Here is a 25,610-nt window from a genome sequence, read left to right on the forward strand (position 1 = left end):
CAATTACAAATATTTACGAGCACTTTCCAACACTTTTTTCTTATTAGCTAAGACACGCACATAGGAAATTGCAGCATACTAATGATAAGGGATCTATATTTAGTTGACCATGGTCATTATATTACACAGGTATGGGATCTGTTAACCGGAAACCTGTTACCCAGAACATTCCGAATTACAGGAAGACCATCATAGGCTTACTATGATGATAAACAATCCTATTGGATTTTATTAATGTTTAAATGATTTTCTAGTAGACTTAAGATATAGCGATCCAAATTACAGAAAGATCTTATCTGGAAATTCTCAGGTCCCAATCATTCTGGATAATAGGTACCTGTATATCTAAATGATGACTAACACCATGGAGAAGGATAATGGACCTGTTTGTGGACAATGCTCTGCTAGTCCCTGCTCCAGGTCTAATGGTACACCAGTTTTGGACACAACTGACTTAAGCATGGTATAGGGGGGCAGGTGGTATATACAGGGCCCCTTTGCACCATCAGTTTACTGGGGCTTCCCCATTTGCACAAATTGGGAAATGGGTACAGTGAAGCACAGGTCTGACCGGCACCCACAACCACTGACAGCGGGACAAGGTTCAAAGTATGTATTTAGTTTACGCCCCACCCCCCCCATAAACAGATGCTTTGTAAATATATAAAGGGAGTAAATGATCTTGAAACCTTGCCCTTATATTGGTCTGTTGAATACATCCCAATAAGTAACCCTTTACTGGCTCTACTTGTGGTTGAACTGCAATTGGCAAAATCCTTTGGTAAGCACATCTGCTACAAACTGTAGTTCAGAAGCATGTAGATGGCCACTGGTTAGAGTATTGAGCAGCTTAAACTTTTTATTTCTCCCTGCATCCCATGTAAAGTTGTGTTTAGCTGTGACCGTTTCTAGCAAAGAGCTGGAGCTAAAACAAGATGTGAGTCTTCATGTAGTACAAACAATTTTCCAGGCACAGCAAGTTCTTGTGCGTTATTAGAGTTAAACAGAAGCCAAAAGACGTGGATGTCTGATTCCCAAGAGCATTCAGGATATTGGCACCAAAGTGCACTGTGTTGCAAAACCCAAACACGAGGCAAAGAGAGACATTTCATCAGTGGGCTGCTGAGATAACCAGACTCTAAGCTTGCCAGCTGCTTACCTGGTGGTCAGGAACTCAATGAGCTTTCTGGCTTTTTCATCCGTCTCTGCTGAGGTGTCCACATTATCAATCTCCTGAGTGATCTGGGGGAGGTTTCCGCTGCTTCCCCCCAGACTGATACTGGAGGAGGTTGAGCTGGAGCTCAGGCCGGAGTCTGGCACAGGAGAAGACTGATACTCCCGCAGAAAGTCATAGCCACCTGCAAACCGCCAGAGAGATAATATAGGAATGCAATGATAACCCATCCACATGTACCAGATAAATCTTCTGTGTTATGTACGTTATACACAACTTGCAACCTTCCAGCTGTCAGTGAACTACAACTTGCAGCATCAACATTAATAACAGCTGGAAGGACACAAGGGGCGCATCCCTGCTAACCAGATCGTCTGGCAAGGACGGAAATGAAAAATAATCTATTTATATTAGTACAGGTATGGGACCTGTTATCCAGAATGCTCAGGACCTGGGGTTTTCCAAATAAGGGGTCTTTCTGTAATTTGGATCTCTACATCTTAAGTCTATTAAAAAAAATCATTAAATAATACAAATGGAATAGTTTTGCCTCCAATTAGGATTAATTATATCTTAGTTAGTTTAGTTTTATTACTACAGGGAAAAAGGAAAAAACATTAAAAAATAGAATAATGTGATTAAAATGGGGTCAATGGGAAATGGCCTTTCTGGATAACGGGTTTCCAGATAACAGATCCCATACCTGTATATACATCAGTATATATACCTGTATATACTAACCTGCAGCCCTAAGCTGTTGTGCTGCAGCTCCCAGCATCTGTTGTAGGGGCTGCAATGCCAGGGCCCTCCTGCTAGTTTGTTATAACTAGTTGGGAATTCAAAGACATCTCCTGCACTATCATGATGATTCTTCTATGTTGTCTACTTTATCTACCTATATTTATGTATCTGTATCTATTTCTTCCAAAACTATGTATGTAAATACTGACCTATGTACATATATATATCTCTTTATCTAATCATCTCTATGATGCTCTAAGTTACAAAATATTGAGAGCAATGCATAGAGAGAAAACGGAGAGCTCTAAATACTGACACAGACCAGAGAACTACTGGCCTTACCTGTATAAGGAAACTCCGACTGGCAGGATGACTGAATGGTAAGCGTTTTGGCTTCATTCACCTCTCTGGCCTGTAGGAGAAGCGAGGCAACTGAAGAGAAATTGCTATTGCAAGACAGGGAAATCAGAAGATGGAGAAGGAGCCTTCTGCTGTGCTCAAACACCTCCGGACGGTAATGGTCAAGACCTAGTGGAAAAGTATGACAATAAGGTTTGATTGGTTTGAGAAGAATATGGTTCCTTGGACAGTGACAACATTCTGTGTGTGATACCACATCCAGTCAGAGAGCAGGATATTTATCAAATAACATGAAAAACTGGGACATATGTGGTGTGTTTAAAAGGAACAAAATTGTGTTTATCGGAGTATTTCAGTTGTCAAAGAAAATGCCTTTGTCCAACAGAAAATCAGGGGAGTCTCTAGAATGCTCATTCAAGTCTGCTAGTGTAGTGGGCAACTTGCGCTTTTTTACCTGCCGTAGGTTAGTTTAAAATTTAGTGGCAACCAGGCCTGGACTGGGATTCAAACAGACTCTTTGCATACCCAGTACACAGAAGCCCAAACAGACCCCCCCCCACCAGCCCAATAAATAGTGACTGACTAGGGCATCTTACAGCAGCCCCTCTGGCATTTGCCAGAATCCACAGATTGCCAGTCTGGGCTTGAGCACAACATTCCCTTTTTGCTACAGTTTATACAGCTCAATATTGTAGCTTTTATCATTCACTCTATTTGCAACTGAATGCATATGCAGTTGCACCCATTTTAGTGAATCACGGCTCAGTGCAATTGTGTCAACAAAATTGTCCATTTGCGTCCTCAATGATGCTGGAACTGTGGGTAGAAAACATGGCCACTGCTAATTATTGTGAAGAAAATACAACCTTTATATATTTGCTTTCAAACTGTGAAACCCACTATACCGGTTACCTAACAAATTATCCGAAAACCACAGATCCTACTGACTATGCACCTCACTGTTAGTGCCACCCTGCATCCAATTGCTAGATACCCATCTGACTAGCTAAGATCTGTAGGTCTGTAGTTTATAAAAACGAGAAGCCTGAATAGCCTGACATGGTGCGTGAAAAAGCAGCTGAGAATACCATTAACATTAGGTTTCTAAAATTATCCTTATGGGAACAGAGAAACCTTGGCCAACACAATGCTCAAAGGTTTATCCACCAACAAACCACAAATTACAGTCCAGGGAAAGTAATATATTTAGGTTTTTATTCCCAGCCAAACATAGAAATTATTTCTCTTTTTCGCTGATTTCCTTTATGAAGCAGCAGAAATAATTCTAACATTTGGCAATTGGTAACAGAGCTTGTGAATAGTGCAGGCAGAGACTACTACATTTATATGGGTAAGCCTACGGCCATATCAGGCTGATTCACGGCCTGTAGATAAAACAGAAACTGACCCTATGCTCCGATCAACCTACCCCTGTGCCTGTACTCAGAGCAGATTTCAGTTCCAAAATGTGCGAGTATGCACATTGGTGCCAAAATCTGCTCCACTGCGTTGGCCGGACGCAGGCACAGGGGTAGGCTAATAAGAGCGCAGGGGCCTAATGTGGCTGTAGCCAGTAAAAGTAATCAGCATTTATGTTAACTTAAACATGGCCACAGGGATGTCTAACAAGCTTTTTGAAAGTGCTCTGGTAGGTATAAAGTGATATCGGAAGGAGTACATTTCCAGTTTTGCCTCTGTAGATACAGGTGAAATGATTAGAATTGGTAGTTCATAATCATAGGTGGAGAATAATGGAGGTTTAGTCTACCCAACATCCGTTGGTAACTAATATCCTTCTCCACTGTCCATAACACAATCTAGGAGAATATTTACGCTAACACTAACAATATGGTCTGAACTTTACAGCGAACAAAAATACTACCATTTTAGCCCACAATCCCCTATACACTCTAATGACTAAAAAGACAATTCGGACTATTGGGTAATGTGATTGCCACTATTTCTAACAGGTACTTGTGTGAATAGTTGACAGAGGGCCCTTAAAGAGACAAGAGAGTAACAGGTTAGAGAGTTGAAAGGAGGAAGGAGAGTTCTGGCTATTAAGTTATACATCTGCTCACTCCAGCTTTCATAGATAACATTTTTGGCTAACTAACTATATTGAAAACATTTTTTTATTTTGCACCACCTATCTATTTACCCAGTTTATTTTTACACTGAATTCCCCTTTAAATGGGAGGAGAGGCAGGTCACAATGCAGGCAATTGACCTTCATTAATGCCACTACAGTTTTGGGTAATAATCACCCACTCAATAAGGGCAGCAAGCATTTTGTCCTCCAACACCAGAAGCACTAAGGTTTTTTGCTATAAATAAATTTATATATATATATATATATATATATATATATATATATGCTAAATAGTATTCTTCATATATTCCAACATATACAGAAACAGTATCTCCCCAGGTATGCTCATGGATATGTTCCAGGGCACACAAGCTAAGCCAATGAACCAGGAGGACAGAAAGGGTGAACTTAATCTTTATCCCTAAAATAAGACTATTTGGCACTCTTACTATGTCAGTCATATAAATGTACAACGCACCAGTGCGCTGCTTAATGATTTCCAAGCATTAAGGACAGATTATCTTCTAACAACAACTCCTGAAGTTTACATTTGCTAATCTCTTTACTTTTTTCTCCCAGTTTTAAAAGAATTGGTTAGACAGCCACCCCACCCATAAAGTCCATGTGATAAAAGCAATTTCTCCATATATATACTTGTTCCTCTTGTTCTGATGACACCAGAAATTAAACCCATTTTTAAATCTACTATAACATTGTCTTTCCAGGCAATTTATAATTTTGCCATAAAAGTATTTGCCCAATGCTGTTACATTACCTATCTGATCCCCCATGTCCCTCTATGAGGGGGCGGCCATATTTGTGCAGCAGGAGGCCGTTAGCATTAGAAGCTATAACTGACAGGCTGAGAAGGGACAGTCAGGTTGGCAAAATAGTCAGGTTTAGGGACTTCAAGTAACAATGACCTGAATCAATCAAAATGACTTACAGGGAATTTTTAATGTACATTAATATTTTGAAGATTAGTTTTTTAGTGTTAGAATCACTACAAGGCTTTTGGCACAAATGGGGGTCACTGATTCGGTAAGGCTACAATTATATTTGCTGTTGCTACTTTTTATTACTTATAATTTTATTAAGTCCCCCATCTCTTCATATTCCCATCTCTCAATCAAGCCACTGTCTGACTGCTTGGATTAACTGCACCCTAGCAACCAGACAGCTGCTGAAATTCCAAACTGGAGAGCTGATGAACAAAAAGCTTAAGAATTCAAAAACACAAAACATTACGTAGACTGCTACGTTTGGAAGTCAAATGGATTTTTATTTTGGGCACACACCACCCCAATGGTCTAAATTCAGGTTTTGATATAAGTTGTTATGTATAAAAATTTATGTTTTGGTTCCCCATTGGTGACCGTTCCTTCTTTGGTTTATTTTCCTTTGATTTAAAATTGGGAGGGTTTTGTATCATTAACATATTATAATTAACATGTGATGTGTATCATTAACTTAATGCTATTTAAATGCTATGTAACTTACCTGTTTCTTGCATATGAGAAAGTGCGCTTGCGCACAAAACACATCTTTTTTTTATATTCTTTATATACAGTATAGTGTGACATTTATATTCTATATATACAGTATATTGTGCCATTTATATTCTATATATACAGTATATTGTGCCATTTATATTCTGTATATACAGTATAGTGTGCCATTGATATTCTATATATACAGTATAGTGTGACATTTATATTCTATATATACAGTATAGAATGACGTTTATATTCTATATATACAGTATATTGTGACATTTATATTCTATATATACAGTATATTGTGCCATTTATATTTTATATATACAGTATGTTGTGCCATTTATATTGTATATATACAGTATAATGTGCCATTTATATTCTATATATACAGTATATTGTGCCATTTTTATTCTATATATACAGTATAGTGTGACATTTATATTCTATATATACAGTATATTGTGCCATTTATATTCTATATATACAGTATAGTGTGCCATTTATATTCTATATATACTGTATAGTGTACCATTTCTATTCTATATATACAGTATAGTGTGCCATTTATATTCTATATATACAGTATAGTGTGACATTTATATTCTATATATACAGTATAGTGTGAGTGGGTCCCTAAGCTCAGGTAAGTGCCAGCAGCACAGGGTATTTGCAGGGAATCAGCAGATAAGAAGATGGGGGGCTACTGGGGCATCTTTGGGGGCACACAGGGTTACTTACCTAGGAAAAGTGCATGGAGCAGTAAAGGCAAGTGAAGGGCCCAGTCTTCTCTCACACTGTGATCCACCACCATCTCCGTCATGAATATGACAGCAATGTTACACCTACAGAAATAAACACAAGCGTTTTACTTTTTTACAATTTGCTGTCCAAGAGTGTCATTGTATTTATAATGGTGCAAAGTATACAGCTTGGACTCTCTAAATTAGTTGTCCTACAACTCATTCTGATTCTAATTCAGCAATAACTAGGGGACATGCTGGGTATACACAGGGGCGTTTCAGCCCCTAGTGCCACACTGAGGTAGTGTAGGGAATGCCATCATCCCTCACTTCTTCACGCTTAGGTTTTTGTGTTGGAGGGAAGCAAGGGGAGTGGGGCACGTTGCACTTTTTGCCTCAACTCCCCTCATGGCAGCAGCACACCTGGACACCATTTTATTATATAGTTATGTTATAAAACGTTTGATCAACAATGGCAGTAACACTTACCATTTGGGACCATGGCACACCTGGAGATTAATAGTTTATGTTAAATCTGCTCTACTATGGGTGACTAATCTCCTGAAAATGCCTTCCCACCGGCAATAAAGTGAATTGTCAGTGAAAAAACACAGACGTCACTTAGGTTTTCCAAGTTGCACAAAGTTTCCACGCAAGGAAACACCGGACAATTTCAGAGAAACTAATCAATGCACGTGTATTTTCAGGAGATTAGAGCAGGCGGCTAATCTCCTTGTGAGCCATCTCCCTTAAATTGAAAATAGATTACAAGATCCCCTTGTTTGTCGAGATCACCAAACAAGCTGATCTTTCCTGATATGCTCACCTAAGGGCTCTGGTACACGGGGAGATTAGTTGCCCACGACTAATCTCCCTGATATGACATCCCACCGGCGAAAATGTACATCGCCGGTAGGATGGCATACGCGGCGTGATTTGCGGAAATCACCGAAGTTGCCTCTTGCCACCGAGTTTGCCATCCCACCGGCGATTTACATTTTTGTGGGCGATTAATCTCCCCATGTACCAGAGCCCTATGGCAGGCAATATTGGGCTGATCTAATCATTTAGCCCTAGGGACCTCAGTGAGCCAATGCAGTCCTCTACCATGAAGGTTTGCATTGGTAGCCTGTGTATGGCAACCTTTAGGCAAGATACACACCAAGTCCAGAAGGGCTTACTGAAATGAAATAGGTGAAAATGGTGTGGATTAGAAAAGTGGCTTAACAAGTGTTGGGAGTAATGCAACAATGTACCAACAATGTATCTAGGAAAACAGATTCCATGACTGGGGAGCTGTGAAGATGACACTTATACTGTAACAAATGGATAATCTTGATATTCTGAACTATTAATTCTATTTATATTAACACCTGAGAATATAAAAGTGATGCTTGAAGCGTATGTGCAGCCTAGTTATGACTCCCAGTAGAGAGTGAAGCAACCAAGGAAGGACAGAAGGGAAAGATCTGCTCTCTGTTTCTCAATATGTTTTCAGTGCTGGCAGGGAAAGTAATTCAGAAAATGTCAGCACTGATAACACACGGTGGAATGGGAGATGCTTGCACGCACTGAAATGTACTAACAGAAACATTGTTATCATAAGACTTATGTTCAGACAGTTGCAGAGGACTGGAAGCTACACTTCAAGTTCTGTGGCTTCGATTTTTAAAGACAAGTCAATTTGTCTTGATTAAATGGTAAGTTCAATTCAACTTGGAATGGTTATCCAGGTACCAAAGTCAATACAGGAATAAAAAGTTATCCACTTACCGATGCAGAGGCGCTCTGGGAGAAATGGTTTCTGGGAGATAGTCAACAAGTGGTGCCCAACAGCCACCATTGCAAGGCATAGGCAGAGGCTGTGGATGCTTAGTTTCCACAATATTCAACATCCAGCTTATATAAGGAGAGACTGGGTCATCTACAGGGAATAGGAGGGAATATATAGTCATATGTTCTGGGACTATGAATCCAGTATTTATAGAAAACAAATGTTGTGTTTCTGATGGACAATTAGACCAAAAGGAAGACTTTACATTGACTAAAATGTATTTTTTGTTGATTGCAAGCACTTACTTTTCTCGTCATCATAGGATCCACCTGAGCTGTTACTGTATCTGGATTCCAGCCTGGTATGAGCTCTGATAACGTTGCTAAACCTTAGAAAGGAACATGTGTCTGGTAAGGATTCTTATAAACACAATATCACTATAAAATCCAAATAATTATATTGATATGTATTTGCACAGTACTACAGGGAGACTGATAGCATACTACAGGAACAGGATTGAGAACATTAACAATAAAGCTAGACAGATATTAAATAAGAGACTGGTCTCAACATTTACAATGTGAGCAGGCACTAAAAGAGAAAACATACCAAGTGACCAACTTTCCTTCTAATGGTGGCCATACACGGGCCGATTAGAGTCCTTCAGACCAATTTGGTAACTTATCTGCCCATGTATGGGGACCCATTACGGTCCTACCTGACTGATATCTGGCTGAAAATTAGCTAGGTGTCGAATGGGCAGGTTTTATTTTTCTGACAGATCAGGGACTGCACTGGCTTACTAATATGGTCCTTGCTCCAATGCTTCCTATTCCCACCAAGGGCCAAATGATTGGATTACTCCAATATCACCTACATTAGAGGGGCATATCGGTGGAAAGATCTGCTCTTTATGGGACCTCACTAAACGAGCGTATCTTACCATGTATGACCAGCTTAAGTTGTGTTGTGTGTGTGTTTTCACACATGCAAACAAATAATGACATAATTTTGCACTTATTCTGACCTTTCCACTTCTCTGGCACACAGTTTTTGAACCCAGTGAAAGTGTGTATTGCACGTGTGACTAAATCAGAGCACAGGTCACATGGCTGTGCCACCCTGGGAAATGAAGAATATGGCTAACCCCTTGTGAAATTTCAAAACTACATATTAAAAAATATCTTTGCGTTTTTTGAAAAACAGATTACAATGCAGGATTCTGTTGGAGAAACTCTATTAACTGATGGGTTTTGGAAAAAACATGTTTTACCATGACAGTATTCCTTTAACCTACATAGCCAAAAATGTATATTTGATATAAAACAAGACTAACAATGTTTAAATACTAATAAAATGTATAATAATATACACAAATCTGCATTACCAATACCAACCTATCATCTGTCTCTTTTGGTATTCTGCTGTCTTCATCAGGGAATCCATCCTGGCCCGCCACTACAGTGTTACTGCTCGATGTGGTTCCTGTACCAAAGATTAAAATAAACAAAATTACTATGGAAATAATGATAACAACCATGCTATTTAGATGCATTTACAATATTCTAAAATGAAACACACAGTAGATCACATGATATCTGGGAAAGTGGCCTCACATGGGCACTATCTTTCTTTCTTGTTTAAAATGACTAGAAAATAAAGCAAAATAGGCATACTATAGTAATAACTGCAATTTAAGGTTTCTTAATGTCTATTCAAGGAACAAGAGAAATTGCAGAACATACATTTAATTAGTCACATTGACAAAAATTCAGGAGAATTTAGGAAACGTTGGTCATACCCTATGAGATGATAAATTCAGTGTAGTATATTATTTTGGGTCTACATTCCAAAAGACGTTTGTGTAATTCAAGTACAGCCCGTGGGACCATCATTTACAGAATACACTGATGTGACTATACGTGGTCCCACTCTCAGCATACATTACGGCTCAAATAAACCGGACTTTGTTGACTTGCACCAAAAAATTGCACCTTGCACACTTGTAAATGAGCCCAATAGTTTATAGTACAAATACATCTAGTAGTAGTATTTGTTTGCTATTAGTTGAAAACCTCATTTATTTTCACTTCCGCCTGGTGTTAAAGGAGACATATCCTATAAAAATTGTAAATGTACCAGTGAATTATACTCCTCTAGATATAAAAGGATTGTGCTTAAAAAGTTGTGTTTCAGACTGATTTATGGAGAAAACCCCAATAGTCCCGCCCAACTGTTCCACTTCCTGCTGGCTGAATTCTCTGGATGTGCAGGGGAGCCGGCGGCTCTCAGTACATGAAACTATAGTATAGGAACCAATCAGCAGCTAGGTTGACCTAAGAGGGAACTGAAAGCCTGTTTTTGCTTGTGTGAGTGCAAGGCTGTGATTGGCTATCCCCCTTCTACTGTGCATCTGTCAGGGACCATTAGGACATGCCCACCCTTCATTTTAAACACATAAACACAGACAGAGACCTGATAGGATCTATAGGGAGCTCCAATAAGAGGGCCATTTTTACAGACTGGATTTATTTGTAGCCCAAAGTGAAAACAGCACCGGATATTATTCATAATTTCCATTTATCCAATATGTCTCCTTTAAGCAGTGGGCCACGCACAGTCTGATTTTAGTTGCCAATCTGTTGCCTCCATTCCATGTTACTAGCTTATTTGACCATGTAGGGGCTTGCCTGTTATCTAATAGGCTGGTTTACAAATTTCACTGGGCATGAACCAACTGCTTCAACATATATATTATTTCTGAAGCCCAGGCTTGACTGATGGAGAGGTAGGTTCTAATTATAAAACCCATTGCTTCTTCCTGCATAAACTCTGGCAAGCCCTATAAACTAAGATCTAATTAGACAATTCAATGAAATAGATAGTTAAATCATAGTATGTATCTTGCCCTAACAATAAAACAAGTTCTGCCTCTGCAAAAAACTGGTTAAGAAACCTGTGACAGCCTAAAGAATCACAAGCTTTTGTGTGTGGGAAGAAATTCTCAGTGCAAATACCAAGAATAAAATCAAACAAGACTGCAAAATCCTGGAGGGCAATTTACTTCTCTGGTTTCTTTGATCATGCACTTTCCTGCATCAGACTTTTTAGTTGAAAGCTAACAGTACATGTAAAGTGTCGAAACACATTCAATTTTTACCAGAAGGAGCTGCGGAGGCCTTGTTGCTGGCCGCAAAGCGATAGAAGGGAGGGTTATCGCAATGCTGAACTATTGGGTTCACGGGGTCAGTCTGCTGCAGCTCAAAGAGTAGCTCCTCCATTGTCTGGATGGTGTTATTACGGCACAGGTAGATTGCCACCTTTTTGATCTGCAGAAAGAAGAAACAAAGATTCAGATAAAAGGCTGGAGGGGGGGTGAGCCCCTTCAAATAAAAAAAATCATAATAAACTGGTTTAGATTTGATATTTATAGGAGAAAAAGATGTTTGTTTGTTTGTTTTTATATGTCTAAAATACAGATAGCAGCTGGTGGTCTCTTGGGATCAGAACTCCAGGGTCCTTGAGGCTTGTCCTTTTAGGGTTCTGAGGACAGAAAGTGAAACTAGCAGTGTGTGTTTATACTCTCTATGAACAAGAAATCCAACTGTGATGTTTGGGAATGTGGAAACACTTGCCGCTCCCATCACAGTATAAATACATGCAAAGGATCAAGTTACTAGGGGTCATTTCTATACCAGAAAGCAGTGTGCAAAGTGCTGCAAAAAGAGGCTGGAACTGCCCATTTATATGCACTTTGTATTCTGGTCTTTAGGAACTGTATCGGGTTATTCATAAATACTGTTACTTTCTTGGTGTCTGATGGGTATAAAGTAAAGTTCCCATTCCAAAATGAAATGGCTGAAGGTTGTAGGAATGAAGGACAAGCATGTCTGTAGCTAGGAAGCAGATAAGCAAATACTGCTAAAATTGATACTAGTACTATATGTGAATAAACTGTATGCTGATAAAAAAAAGAGAGGCCCTATCCAAGTTCAATCCACTAACAAAACAGTAACATTTTTCCTTTCTTTTCCCATGTCTTTTCTATTAACAGACTTAAAGTGGCCTTACACGCTACAATTATGAACTTTTCCACGGCTAGTGATGGGCGAAATAATTAGACAGGCAAGGATTTGCGCCGATTTTCGGCATTAGCGGATAATTGTCGCCCGCGTAAAAAAAACTGTTGCACACATAAAAAATTACATGCGTTTATAAAAAAATGATGCACGTAAAAAAATTAAGCAATTCAAAAAAAAAAAAGATACGTCAAAAAGATCGTTGCAAATTTTCACAAAATTTTTGGCTAAACGAAACCGCACAGATTCGCTCATCACTATCCATGATCGACGAGACTACCGATATCCAAAGCTTTTACTGATATTGTTTGCCTCATTTCCCCCCATACAGGCATTGTTTATCATACAAAACAACAATATTGGTGTGTTTATGGCCTTTGTTTGGTGTGTTTTTGGCCTTTATGGTCATTTCCATGGTGATTGTTCAGTTCTACCCTGGAACTTCTGCTCCTTCTCCCTATGGGCTTTACCAGGATCCACAGGAATAGTCATATACCTTCTTTTAGTATTAACTACAAAGTTTCAAGATATGTTACCCATAAATTGGATCATTACCCCTTTCTTATGACAAACTCATTTCATCCCCTGTGTGTAGCTTGCCTTAGTGTGTAACAGACATGGAGGCCCACCTCCCTAAGACAAATGTGAGACCTGTTAAAATTCATAGGAACTATTCTGGGAAGCCAGAGCATTTTGCAGATATTCTGCTGGAACCCATTAGTTATCTCTAGTTTCATTTTTCAAAAACCGGTTCCCAAAATAAGCACATAGCATATGCATAGTCTGCATAATCAGACTGATCCAGATCTTACTGGCTGTGATGAATGGTTGACTACAGACCATATTCAAGGACAATGTGGTCTATGGATAAAGGGATCCTCTTCCTGGTCACTCATTGACTAAAAGATTCCCAGTAGGTTATCTATCCATAGGGAAATTATTGTGATCTTGTATTCTGGACAACTGACCAACAAGTGCAGTTTGTACTGTACTGTACTGTACTGTACTTCCCACACTCTGAGAGCATACAGGCAGGATAACTGGCTCCTGATTAAATTCTCCCTACTATGTGTGAATGGGATAGGGACCTTAGTTTGTAAGCTCCTCTGGGCAGGGACTAATGTATAATTTCTATAAAACACTATGGAAATGTGTCTGTGCTATATAAATAACAGTTTAAGAATAAATAAAAAGTGAGTGCAACAATTTGTATCTATTCTAGCCCAGGAGAGAAAAACACAGAAGCAAACAGAAATAATCTGTCTCTCTCTGCTAAGCTTTCTAAATTAATATGTCTCTGTACACTCCCCATTTGGCATGTTCCCCTTGCATGGAAAAGACATCAATGGGTTAAGCATAAGCATGAGCTGAAATGTTTAAAGACTTACATAAGGCAAAAGGGTGGTATCACTGCTGACTCCACACAGACTTATTAGGAACTGTAATGCTATCCTCAGATTGTTGCTCCATTTCTCATTGTTAGCCAGGGCATTCCAAGCATTTTCCACCTCCTGTCCAGGGACTTCATCTCCATACTGCATGAGAGACATGAAAGACATGAAAGACAATGAACTAATCGTGAATGTATTGCACCAAATAAAGCCCTGACCATGCCAAACAGAATGAGATTCATATGTACAAATGGGTCTGTAAGGGAAAGGTACCGTATATCATACTGTTAGTATGAGAGAAAACAAGTTAGAAATACTGAACTGCATATACACACACATACATATATATATATATATATATATATATATATATATATATATATATATAGTTATATTTGTGTACTACATGTACATTGAAACTGATTTTAGAACATATTTACCTTTGCAGTCATGTACATTAGATTATTAAGCACCAGTGAGGTTGCCTCTGGCGATCCCCAACCGTTCCCTTTTAGTCCGCACAATACGATCACTTCTCCATCCCTATCACCGCCATCCTCCTCAGGGGTGCTGGGACTGGAGTCTGGAAGGAGAAGTCTGCTGTCCACAAGTTCAATATTATGAAGCCACGGAAGCAGATAAGTGAGCATGATCTGCCGCCCATTGGGGTGAGTTGTAGGAAACCTCTGGCTGACTTCTATTATTAAAGAAGAAAAAAATAGGCTTAGGATTTATGGTAAAAACCTTTTTTTAAAGTGCTTATTTATTTTTACACAGAAATATTATTAAAGAAACAGTAACACCAAAAAGTCTGGACAACGGGTCCTATACCTGTATTAAAAAAAAAATATCTCCATAGCAGAACTAACCAGTAGGATAATCTGATGGACTTTGGATCATGTTACGGTCTTGAGAACTACTGGTAGACCACATTTTTCTTTTTGGGTACCCCTGACCTACAATTATTATAAATGGTATGTTTTCAGGAGACGTGAACACCAAAACACAAATATGGCTAGAAATGCCCTGTGTTTTATATTGAGCTTAAGGCACCAGCCTAAAGGTAGCTCACCATCTTGGATTTTGTTAGGACTGTTAATGGCACTGTATGTGTTCAGTGTCCTCTGGGCACAATGATATTTGTTTGCCAAAGAAGCAGATTCTATAGGGATGACTAAATTAAGATGCTAATTGTCTTAGAGCTGCAATGTAGTAATAAACTGTATCAGTAGAAAAGTAGATGGGGGGCTACTGTGGGCATCTTTGGGGGCACAGATCTTCCCTGCTAAAGGGCTGTGGCTGGAATGAACTGGAACACAATGTGCAGCATTCTAGCCTGTTTTTTTAAGCTTTAGATGTCCTTTAAAGCTCAACTACGTAACTCCAACCATGCTCATTAGGCACAGTAGTTATTTGGCACAGAGGCCCAGCCACAAAGCGTCTCTGGAAATTATTTTTAAATGTTGATAACTTTGGGACAATTGTCATGTATTGGGTGACCTTCTTGGATATAAACACTGCTGATAAATCATTTTGTGTGTGCCTCTGGCATAACCTGCTAGAGTATGGAACAACAATGTTTACAACTGCAGTTTCCTGCAAACATTCTGTCAGCTTGTAGCTTTGCTGCTAATGTATACAGAGCTTCATATAGTTAGTATACAAATACACAACATTCTGACCTTCTGCTAATACTACATAAATAAAACTCTTATGGCATACCTGAGAACAAAGGGAGTGTAAGTTCTGGGTACATCCGTGCCAATTCTTTGGAAAGCAGAACTACCGACACACTGTACAAAGGAGGGAGCAGGCCATGTGTGCCATACAAGATGCTCCCAGGCTTTTGCTCAGCTATTTTCTTAGAGTACACAAAAAGTTTGCTTTCAAGTACCTGTCAAAAAAAAAAGGAATTGCTCAAGGAATGGCAATCATTGAAGCCAATATTTATATCATTTCATGGGAAATTAGCACTCGCTTCTGGGTGCCTTCAGCCTGATCCCTTCTAGCAGTCTGCGCCTTAACTGATATTTTTTCTAACTAAATGTTGTGGCATTTATTAATCTGAGGGGGCATTTACTTTTTCTTGATCATTTCAGTTTGGCTATTTTGACGCCCCAAAACCCAATTTTGTCATGGGGGAAAAAAAACAAGTTTTTTTTTTCACAAATGAAAAAATACATCAGCTAAAACCTATAGAGATCACATAGAAGACAATGGCAGTTGTTACTTACAATTAGGGGTGCATCGAACCCAGCTTTTTGGGTTCAGCCGAACCCCCAAATCCATCCCAAGGGATTCGGCCGAACACCGAACCGAATCCTAATTAGCATATGCTAATTAGGATCCGGAAAGGCTAAAAATTACCGCTCGTAAAGCGTGCGACAAAAATTTAACCTTTCCAAATCCTAATTAGTATATCCTAATTTATGCTAACTAGGATTTGGATCGGCCAGGACCATGAATTCTTCCGAATCCAAACTCTGCCAAAAAAGGCCGAATCCTGGCCGGAATACCGTACCGAATCCTGGATTCGGTGCATCCCTACTTACAATTGAAAGATCATTCCGAATGTTAAGAAATCCCTACCCTTGAAGCTGAAGATCTGGATGAATAGATATCTGTGTCTGGGTACACATAAATATTCTAAAGACAGCTTTGAATTTCATGGGCAAGTCTACAAAGTTTCTAATTGCTATACACAGGTATTTAGATTTCTGCTGCTCATTTCCGTTGCTTCCCTCTAACAACATGATGACAAACATCAGCTGTAATGAGGCGAATGAGCAGATTTTATTCACTTACTTGCATCAGCTGCACAGAAATTTCATATATCTCACGATTGGTGTCTGATGCCTTAAAAAGTACTAGGTTCAAGAGAGTCACAATGTCAAAAGGATAATTTCTGGAAGAAACAATAACAATGTAGGAAATCAAAGGAGGGCTTCAAATACACAACAGAATGAGAGAGCGTAAGATGTGGCACTTGGCCCTCAAATGTATCATTCACAGTAACAGTAACTCTCTCCTTATGAATTTCTAAAAGTCTTCTAATGAGTTTCCCCCCTACTGGAGAATTCTGTATCCTTCCCTTTAATTCATTTTATTATCCTTTTTTATATGGCGCTGACATTTCCAACACTTTTCCAATTCTTTTAGGATTCAGACTATTCTAAGCCAAACCTGTCACTCATCTCCTATAACTGCTTGGTACTGAGCCTATTCCATGGAAGATGTAGGCAGTGACCTATGTTCCCTCTGTTCCTCTTTATGTTAGTGTTTCTTGGTTTGTTTTTTTCCCACTAGAAATAAAAATAGAGAAATAAACTATGTTCTAAATATTTCATATCTGTTTCCAGCTGCAGTAGCTTTAAAGTAGCCAGAGGCAATTATCCTCTGTAGCAGTGGTCAATGGACCAGCATTAATAATTTTTTTCTCCCTTTTTTCCATTACCAATGTAGTTATGATCTTTAAACTTTTCCACTATTCAAACTTTCTTCCCTATGCCAACTCATTGTCTTTTATTGCTGACTGCCATTGCTATACCTATTCCAGAGAACACATATAATGTAGGATCTTGTAGGCAGAGACCCATGTTCTTTTTTTTTTCCAGTGTATGTTTACATATTTCTGAGTTTGTTGTTTTCCACTACTTTGTAGAAATAAATATGTCCTAAATTTTTAATACCTGTTTCCACAAACAGTTGCAATAGCTTTAAAGCAGCCAGAGGCTAGCTGGTAGGATCCTGTGTAGCAGCGGTCGATGGCCCAGTTAAACAGATTAACTTGGTCGGGATTAAGTTCCAGCAGCAACACAACCACTTCACAGCCAAGCTGATGAACCTAAACACACACAGAGAGAAGTACTGCGTAAGCACAGCTCTATTCATGGTGTTGAAACAATGTGTAATGACAAACAGACTGCTATTAGTTGTTAATACTGCTTTTGGTGCTTTTAGTTGTATTGGTCTAACAAAGAACTACATGGCATACTTATTGCCTTTCGATTGCTTTTGACTCTTAATCATCATTTTGCATATATTAAGTTGTGTCAGACCACGAAGTGTCATTGCTATAATTGTTGGCAGATACTGTCCCTTATAATTAATAAGCCACACAGAGGCTGGATACCTTGTGTTTTGAGCCTGTGGGCTAGTTGGAAAAGAAAACAGGGCTTAGGTGCAGTCCCTGCTAATTCCGAGACAGCTCATGACCTAACGTGCTCATATGAAGAAAAGGCAAACTGAATTTTTAGCGTGGGCAGAAACTGTAATACAATGGTATCACACAGCACCTTAAAACTGCCTTCCAAAAAGGCACAACTGCCCAACCTTGTTGTACTGTCTAGGGCACCTTAAGGAATTTTTAAAGACTAGGTTGACATTGCCATTTAACCTACACACAGATGAAAACAAGATGTCTCACCCTCAAGTCTTGACATGCCAGGATATTGTCAAGCCATTTATAAAGGTAGCCATCTGGAGAAAGCCCAACATTGTCAAACACTGGACCGCAGCAGAGGACAGATGACATTGCCTGGTCAAAAAAGAATGGAGATCAGATCAAAGCAAATATTAACCATAAATTAAAATTTTGTGTGGCAGCTTCATGACCACACTGAACAACCAGTCATCTTTATAAAGGGCTAGTTCACCTTCAAGTTAACTTTTATTATGTTATAGAATTCTAAGCAACATTTCAATTGGCAATTATTTGCCATCTTCTTCTAACTCCTTGCATCTTTCAACTTACCCCAGCATCCAGAAAACTATTGTTGCCTGAGGCTACAGTTTTATTGTTACTTTTCATAACTTATTTTTGTATTCAGGTCCTCTCCTCTCTCATTTAAACCACTTCCTTTTTGCTAAGGTAATTTGGACCCTACCCTAGGGGTTTGAGTGAACTACCTAGACCAGTGCTGTCCAACTTCTACGGTGCCGAGGGCCGGAATTTCTCTAGCATACATGGTGGAGGGCCGCTAATGGAAGCCAGTTTTGACCACTCCCCTTTTTTGAAACCACACCCACTTCAAACCACACCTATTTTATCACAATGGTGGTAGCACAGCAAAATCCCAAATGCTTGGTCCTTACTGTGGGGATATCAACCATCATTCATATGTGAAAGAATTGTGTCATATTAAGATATACCCTTAAATTCCATATGCCTTCTCCTCCCCTGTGGATAGCAGAGCAACCCCCAGTACATAATTACACACCTTAGGGGACCATTTAATGGCTATTTCCAACTGCTAACAAACTCCCACAACAAACCCCTGCCAGGTTCACCTCCCACAAGCAGCATAGGGCAAGCAGAGTATGACACACACAGGCAGCACTCTGCCTGTCCTATGCTGTCTGTGTGTGCCATACTCTGCCTGTCCTACCCTGCCTCTGTGTGCCATACTCTGCCTGCCCTACCCTGCCTGTGTGTGCCATACTCTGCCTGCCCTACCCTGCCTGTGTGTGCCATACTCTGCCTGTCCTACCCTGCCTGTGTGTGCCATACTCTGCCTGCCCTACCCTGCCTGTGTGTGCCATACTCTGCCTGTCCTACCCTGCCTGTGTGTGCCATACTCTGCCTGCCCTACCCTGCCTGTGTGTGCCATACTCTGCCTGTCCTACCCTGCCTGTGTGTGCCATACTCTGCCTGTCCTACCCTGCCTGTGTGTGCCATACTCTGCCTTCCCTACCCTTCCTGTGTGTGCCATACCCTCCCTGACCTATGCTGCCTCTGTGTGCCATACTCTGCCTTCCCTACCCTTCCTGTGTGTGCCATACCCTCCCTGACCTATGCTGCCTGTGTGTGCCATACTCTACCTGCCCTATGCTGGCTGTATGTGCCATACTCTGCCTACAGTACCTATGTCTGAGGTGTGAAGAAGTGAACAATGGGGGTGATTACAGTCTGAGCCTGAGGTGTGAACACTGCAGGGGGGGAACAATGCAGGGATTAAAAGGTGTGAAAAACACAGGGGATTACATTTTTAAACAATACAGAGGGATTACAGCCTGAATCTGAGGTGAGAACCATGCAGGGGGCCAGTTAATCTCAGTACTGATACCATTTAATGCTTACTGAAAGGTAAGCCATCAAAGCAGCCAGACAGGTGGGGGGCCACACAGAGGGGGGTCGCGGGCCGCATGCGGCCCGCGGGCCGCCAGTTGGACAGCACTGACCTAGACCAACAGCTTATGGCAGCAGATTAGCCATGTAAACAGAGTAAGGTGACACACACATGAATAATGGTTATAAAATCATACTTAAGTACCAATTTAGGCAACGAAAACATTAGTCTTGTTTAATATAGTGTCCTTGAACTGTTGTGTGTACAATCTCACTAGAGGTGAGCAGTGTCGCCCCACTATAGGCATAGACACGACCTGACAAATCTATCGAGAGATTTCTCTGCCTCCCCAAAGAAACTTGACTGCCTGCAGTACACAAAAAAACAAGCATGTAAATGGAAACACATAAACATGGGGAAGGCCACAAGATCTAACCTTTAGAGCACAGTACTGGTATCTTGTTATCTGATGGTTCCTATCACTGTAACGATCCAGAGGGGTAAACATAATGCTGAAAGGTCCAGCCCACTGGCTGAATAGGATGAAGAGATGGTGTCTCAGGCTCTGCTGTGGGAAGAGGAACCTCCTGTGATGGACTGAAAAAGAAAAATTACTAATTAAAAACAAAATATTCCAGTTATCTCACTGACAAAGAAAAAAAAACTTCCATCTCTTTGTAATATTTAAACCATTATAAACCGCTATAAATTTTTTGCATAAAGGTCATCTTTAAAGGAGACCTAAAGCTTTGATTCAATTGAGTACACAGAGTTAGTGTAAGCTTACTCTCCAGGTTTGGAATGGGGGGGGCCCCACCGCGGCCCTCACCCCCCCCACACAGGGGCCCCCACCACCAGTTCAACCCCCTCTGCCTGTAATTAAATTTACCTTCAGCACGTTGGGGGAGGGATACTGGTGGTTTTGGGGATTGGGTCTAGGCTGTTGGGGCCCACTTGGTTTTTTCCTGGTGCCCCAACGGCCCAGTCTGACCCTGCACTACAAATAATCCAGAATCATTTCCTTACACTCTGTAATATAGTTCTGGTCCCACACGTGTGTGATACTGACATTAGACTTAGCTCTACTGATATTTCATTGTGGAAGCCACACTGAGAGCTCATACAGAATAAGAAACATGAGTGTTACATACAGAAGGTATTTAGTTATTAAGCACTGAGATGACGTACTACTGGGCTGTGTTCTAACAACAGAGGAAGTAGAGCCTGCAGTGACATGTTGGCTCATAAGGCCCCAGGAAGAATGTATATTATAATACCTGTATTGTCATAAGCTGTCATTACAAGAACAGCAGAAATCATGGATTTGTGGGTGCAATTACACCCCTCCTGATGTGTGTGTAGGACATAAAATGAAATGAGTCAAAAGAGAGTAATTAGTTGCCCTTTTTTAAAGTGCAGTATTTGCTTTTGTTCAGGGAAACTGAAGCTACTCCAGGTTTGGGCTTTGTAAGCTAGACAGAGTATCAGTGCACAGATAATCCCTCTGCATAATGGACTCCTGCTAACAAAACAGTCACAACAGAGAAGAAAGGGAGGGGGTGGTATAATTGTAATTAAATTATCTAATAATATATATATATATATATACTGTATATACACTTTTGCCTATAGATTTTATGTGATTAAAACATTTGGCAAAAATATATTCAGCACAAGCCCTATTCATTGCTCTCAAATTTAACATGGTGGTGTACTTTCTCTAAATCCAGCCAAAGCCTAGCGTATATACCATGGAACAGAGAGATTACCGACAGTTTAACAAGCATAATTATTAAATTGTCTAATGGTCTACAGGCAGAATGTTTATCATAAGTATATGTACCTGGGACACACTGAATAAGATTGGCAACCATTGCACTGAAATGTGCTCGTATGTCTTTGAGGATTTCAACGTCCTTGTCATTTTCAGCTTCAAGAAGCATCCTGGTAAGGTCTACATATTCCAGAAATAAAGCTCCAAGGGCCAAGGTGTCCCGTTCCAAGGCGCCATTGGTACTAATGGGGGAAAAAATTGGGTGCACTTAGATCAATACAGAAATTTCTGCTGTTCCTGCTGAGGGTGTTGGCACTGCTTTTTGCTCTAGCCTTGTACATGTTTTAATGCTTTCACTGAGTACAGATAATTTTCTCCAGCACCAGAGGAAGGACCCATGTGGTCTGAAACATGTAGTGCTATGCATTTCTAAATAAGGTTCTACACTTGTCTGCACAAATGGGAGCTCTCCGTTGGATTCCATTTATATATAATTTTCTCCCATAGCCCACTTCAGAGTTCAGAACACAAGAATCCATTACAATAAGGGACTGACACACCACTAAAAGCACAAAGAGATGTTAAGCCCCCCAAAAAATATATATATATACCATTGTTGTGAGCAGGGGCAAGGCCTAGATTGGCAAATTCCAAAGGGGCTGCTGTAAGATTCAGAGACAGTCACTACTTATTGGGCTGGTAGGGGGCTGTTTACAGGGCCTATTTTGAATCCCAGTCCATGCCTGGCAGGGGCACCCCAAGAATATCCTGATAGCTGCCATTCAGTATAATCTGCTGGGCCAGTCTGAACACTATAAAGGCAGTTACATCATATAAACATTTTATTTAAAGAGCTGGAATGACATACTTATCACTTATCACACCCGCATCGGCAAGTAATTCGAATATCCGTAACAACTGCAACCTAAGCAGGTCTCGGCGCTCTCTGCGCTTTTTATTCTAAAAATAAGAGAGAGAGAATGAGTAATGGCTTTCAGAAGAAACTAGATATTATTTCACATGAATGGGACATTGATTAATAACAGAAGGTCAGCAAATTAGCAGGTCTCCTTTCTTGTGCCTAATAAAAGGCACATTACATTTCAGAATCTCATTAACGTCATTCTGCAGAAGCAACATCAGCAATGTGCCACTATAGGACCATTTTCGAAAAAGGCCTTCTAGTTGCAAAGACAGACCAGGCATAGGGGGACGGAGTGTATATAGAGGAGGGGGTATAATATGAGAGACCTGAAAGAAACGCAGGCGGTAACATAAGTAAAGGTCAGCTGAAACATGTAAGCATTAACCTTGTAGCCCCTACTACATTCTCCTTTATTTACAAATGAACATCTGAACAGTAAGCTCATCAGCAGCCAATACAGCTGGGCCTACCAGGGATAGCAGCACTGATATTCTGTGGCATTGTCTACCTGCTTGTATGAAGTCTCCTATCTGGCCTGATTCTAACAGAGCAAAACATAGTGTATCCCTTTAATATGTATCTCTCTTTCCGGTACATGCCTGATATCTGCTATTTTCAATACTAACCTCAGGTCTTCTTTCCAAGGCTTCCTTCATAAGCGGATGAAGTTCTTCCACTAATTCCCTAGAAAATCAGAAAAGATTTAACCTTGCAGTTACCTTTAGTATAGGAAAATGCTATTCAATCACACTAATGACTGCTTATTGACAGAAAGAGGCATGATGGGTTTGGCTTGGCAAGACTGACTGGCCAAATTAAATGTGGACCTGTCACACTACAAAGTTTTCTCTGTAGACTACCATAACAAAACCACAACAGCAAAGGGCTCATTTGCAAACAGAAAAGTGGGGAAGAGGCACATAAATGCTCTCCCCTCCCATGCCCTACCTGCCCCTAACTTGTGCCTCAGAATGTTGCAAATATTTTCAGCATAAGCCCTTTTTAACAGGTTTACTCTATACTGAAGAACGTATTCATCTGTATTTTAATGGTTACATTTAGACCCCCAATACGTAAGACTGGCAGACACCAACAAAATTACTTTACATGAAAGCAATATTTTAAATACGCAGTATGTATTTGTGTCAGAGATGGATATATGTGGCCTATAGCACAAAACAATGAATATGACGAATGACTACCCTGAAAACCCTATTCAAGAGGATCTATGGAAACAATAACTAATATCTCTCTAGTTCATATGCCATTTGGTATTTATTGTTGCTCATTACTATTGTATAAAGTACCTGAATAAGAATACCTACCGAGAAATTCATTTAGTCAATTGTAAACAATAAAAGCTTTTTAGAATCTGTGTTTTATTCAGCGTATGGTTAACATGACTATTAAGCCTATTCATTTGTAACAAGATTCAGAATAAAAAAAGCGAGTTATTGAGAATAGCATGATAGAATACCTGAAAACCAGAGCATTTGTTCTTCCAAACCCCAATACAAGTGATTCAGTAATTTCTATGCTTTCAAGTCTCATCAAAGGCACAAGCTGCTTCAGCAGGACTCCAACTGAGGGTGTTCCTATAACCTAAAATAGGAGGAAATGTTGTATTATCTATTTACTATTATATGCTCTGAAGCTCAGAAATGCAGAAAAATCCTTCAGTCTTCAGCTGAACATAATCAAAACCCTTAGTTCTATGGTAAATGCAGCGTTTTAGCCTCCCCTTTCTACCTGTCATGGCCCCTAATACTAATGAATGAAAGCTTCTTCTGTTCACTAATATTCATGAATGGTTGGCTAGATATTCTGCCAGCAGTTTGGCATTTGGGTTCAACCCAAAGATAATTTGGTTCAACCCTAGTATTCAGAAAAGAGCAACTGAGCAGAAGGAAGTCTGGGTAACAGAAAACACTGCACCTTGTTATCATAGCTGATCGACCCATCTGGAGTGGTGGCCATAATCTCTGGTGTAGAAGCCCTCAAGTGGCCAGGACTCATGATGCTGGGTTTTGCTACCCCAAAGCAAAGGATGAGATAGTTCCGCCACAAAGTCACATAGTTATCTCCACTGCCTGCAGTGCTTGTTTTCTTTGCATTAATTGGGCTACTAAAAAGGGGAAAAAAAACATAATGTAAGTCATGTATTATTTGTGTCATTCACATAAACAGACCTAAAAAAATCTAATTTTGTACAATACTTTAACAAAGAGGCACATTTTGCATTATGTAGTAAGACATTTAGTTAGAATGTTTGCATGACTCCTGAGCACTGCATGCAGGCTTCCACTAGATGTTTATGTGATAGCTCCAATTAAACACAAATAGATTGCTCATTGGCTCTGCTTTTGTAATGCAATATTTATTGCTACTTAAGCAACAAAAGCCTTAAAGGAAAGCTGAAGCATAAACTAGGCTATATATTGTATATTGAACTTAATGTACTATTATATAGGTTTAGGAGTCCCATGGAGACCCAGGTCATTAAAATAGGCCATCTTTTAAATATCAGTGGCACTGCACATGCTCAGTATGCTCTGGGCAGCTGTGAAGCTAAGCATAGGGGTCGTTTCAAATCATCAAGCACTGAAGTGTATAATACAAGGCTAAAATGTAAATTCCAATGCAGAATAAGCCACCACATAACGTGAATCTGAATTACTAATTAACCTTTTATCTTAACTTATTATATATATATTTTTTATATTGTGGGTCAGTGCCTAAGTTTAAGCAACTGGGTGTACCCTGGAGTATGGTACAAGATGATGGGGAGATTGTGGCACAGAGGCACATATTTTCACTGCTAAAGGGCAGAGACGCCCAAAGTATAATGTGCAGCATTTCTAGTCTGCTTCTTGTTGAGCTTTCAACCTCCTCAAGGTCATTTGCTAACCAAGATCTCCAGAATGTACCCATGGTATCTAACAAACAAGGTGAATAAATTATAATCCCAAATTAGAAGCATATGAAGGAAAAGG

General features: G+C 39.9%; 1 protein-coding gene across 8 annotated transcripts in view; it reads right to left on the reverse strand.

Moving 5' to 3' along the window:
- Positions 1-25,610, reverse strand: part of fry (FRY microtubule binding protein) — a 214,357-nt gene that overhangs the window by 37,705 nt on the left and 151,042 nt on the right. For all 8 annotated transcript variants that reach the window (XM_031897245.1, XM_031897241.1, XM_031897243.1 and 5 more), the window contains 19 exons: positions 24,553-24,742; positions 24,095-24,219; positions 23,244-23,301; positions 22,561-22,652; positions 21,762-21,934; positions 20,355-20,515; positions 18,277-18,387; positions 17,540-17,694; positions 16,656-16,755; positions 15,573-15,744; positions 14,291-14,547; positions 13,848-13,994; positions 11,541-11,709; positions 9,778-9,865; positions 8,686-8,768; positions 8,380-8,530; positions 6,605-6,708; positions 2,258-2,443; positions 1,160-1,358 (listed from right to left, as the gene is read on the reverse strand). In XM_031897245.1, the coding sequence (XP_031753105.1) occupies positions 1,160-1,358; positions 2,258-2,443; positions 6,605-6,708; positions 8,380-8,530; positions 8,686-8,768; positions 9,778-9,865; positions 11,541-11,709; positions 13,848-13,994; positions 14,291-14,547; positions 15,573-15,744; positions 16,656-16,755; positions 17,540-17,694; positions 18,277-18,387; positions 20,355-20,515; positions 21,762-21,934; positions 22,561-22,652; positions 23,244-23,301; positions 24,095-24,219; positions 24,553-24,742 (2,721 nt within the window). The remainder of the gene's footprint in view (positions 1-1,159; positions 1,359-2,257; positions 2,444-6,604; positions 6,709-8,379; positions 8,531-8,685; positions 8,769-9,777; positions 9,866-11,540; positions 11,710-13,847; positions 13,995-14,290; positions 14,548-15,572; positions 15,745-16,655; positions 16,756-17,539; positions 17,695-18,276; positions 18,388-20,354; positions 20,516-21,761; positions 21,935-22,560; positions 22,653-23,243; positions 23,302-24,094; positions 24,220-24,552; positions 24,743-25,610) is intronic.

The sequence above is a fragment of the Xenopus tropicalis genome, chromosome 2, assembly GCF_000004195.4.
Source record: "Xenopus tropicalis strain Nigerian chromosome 2, UCB_Xtro_10.0, whole genome shotgun sequence".
Classification (NCBI taxonomy): Eukaryota; Metazoa; Chordata; class Amphibia; order Anura; family Pipidae; genus Xenopus; species Xenopus tropicalis.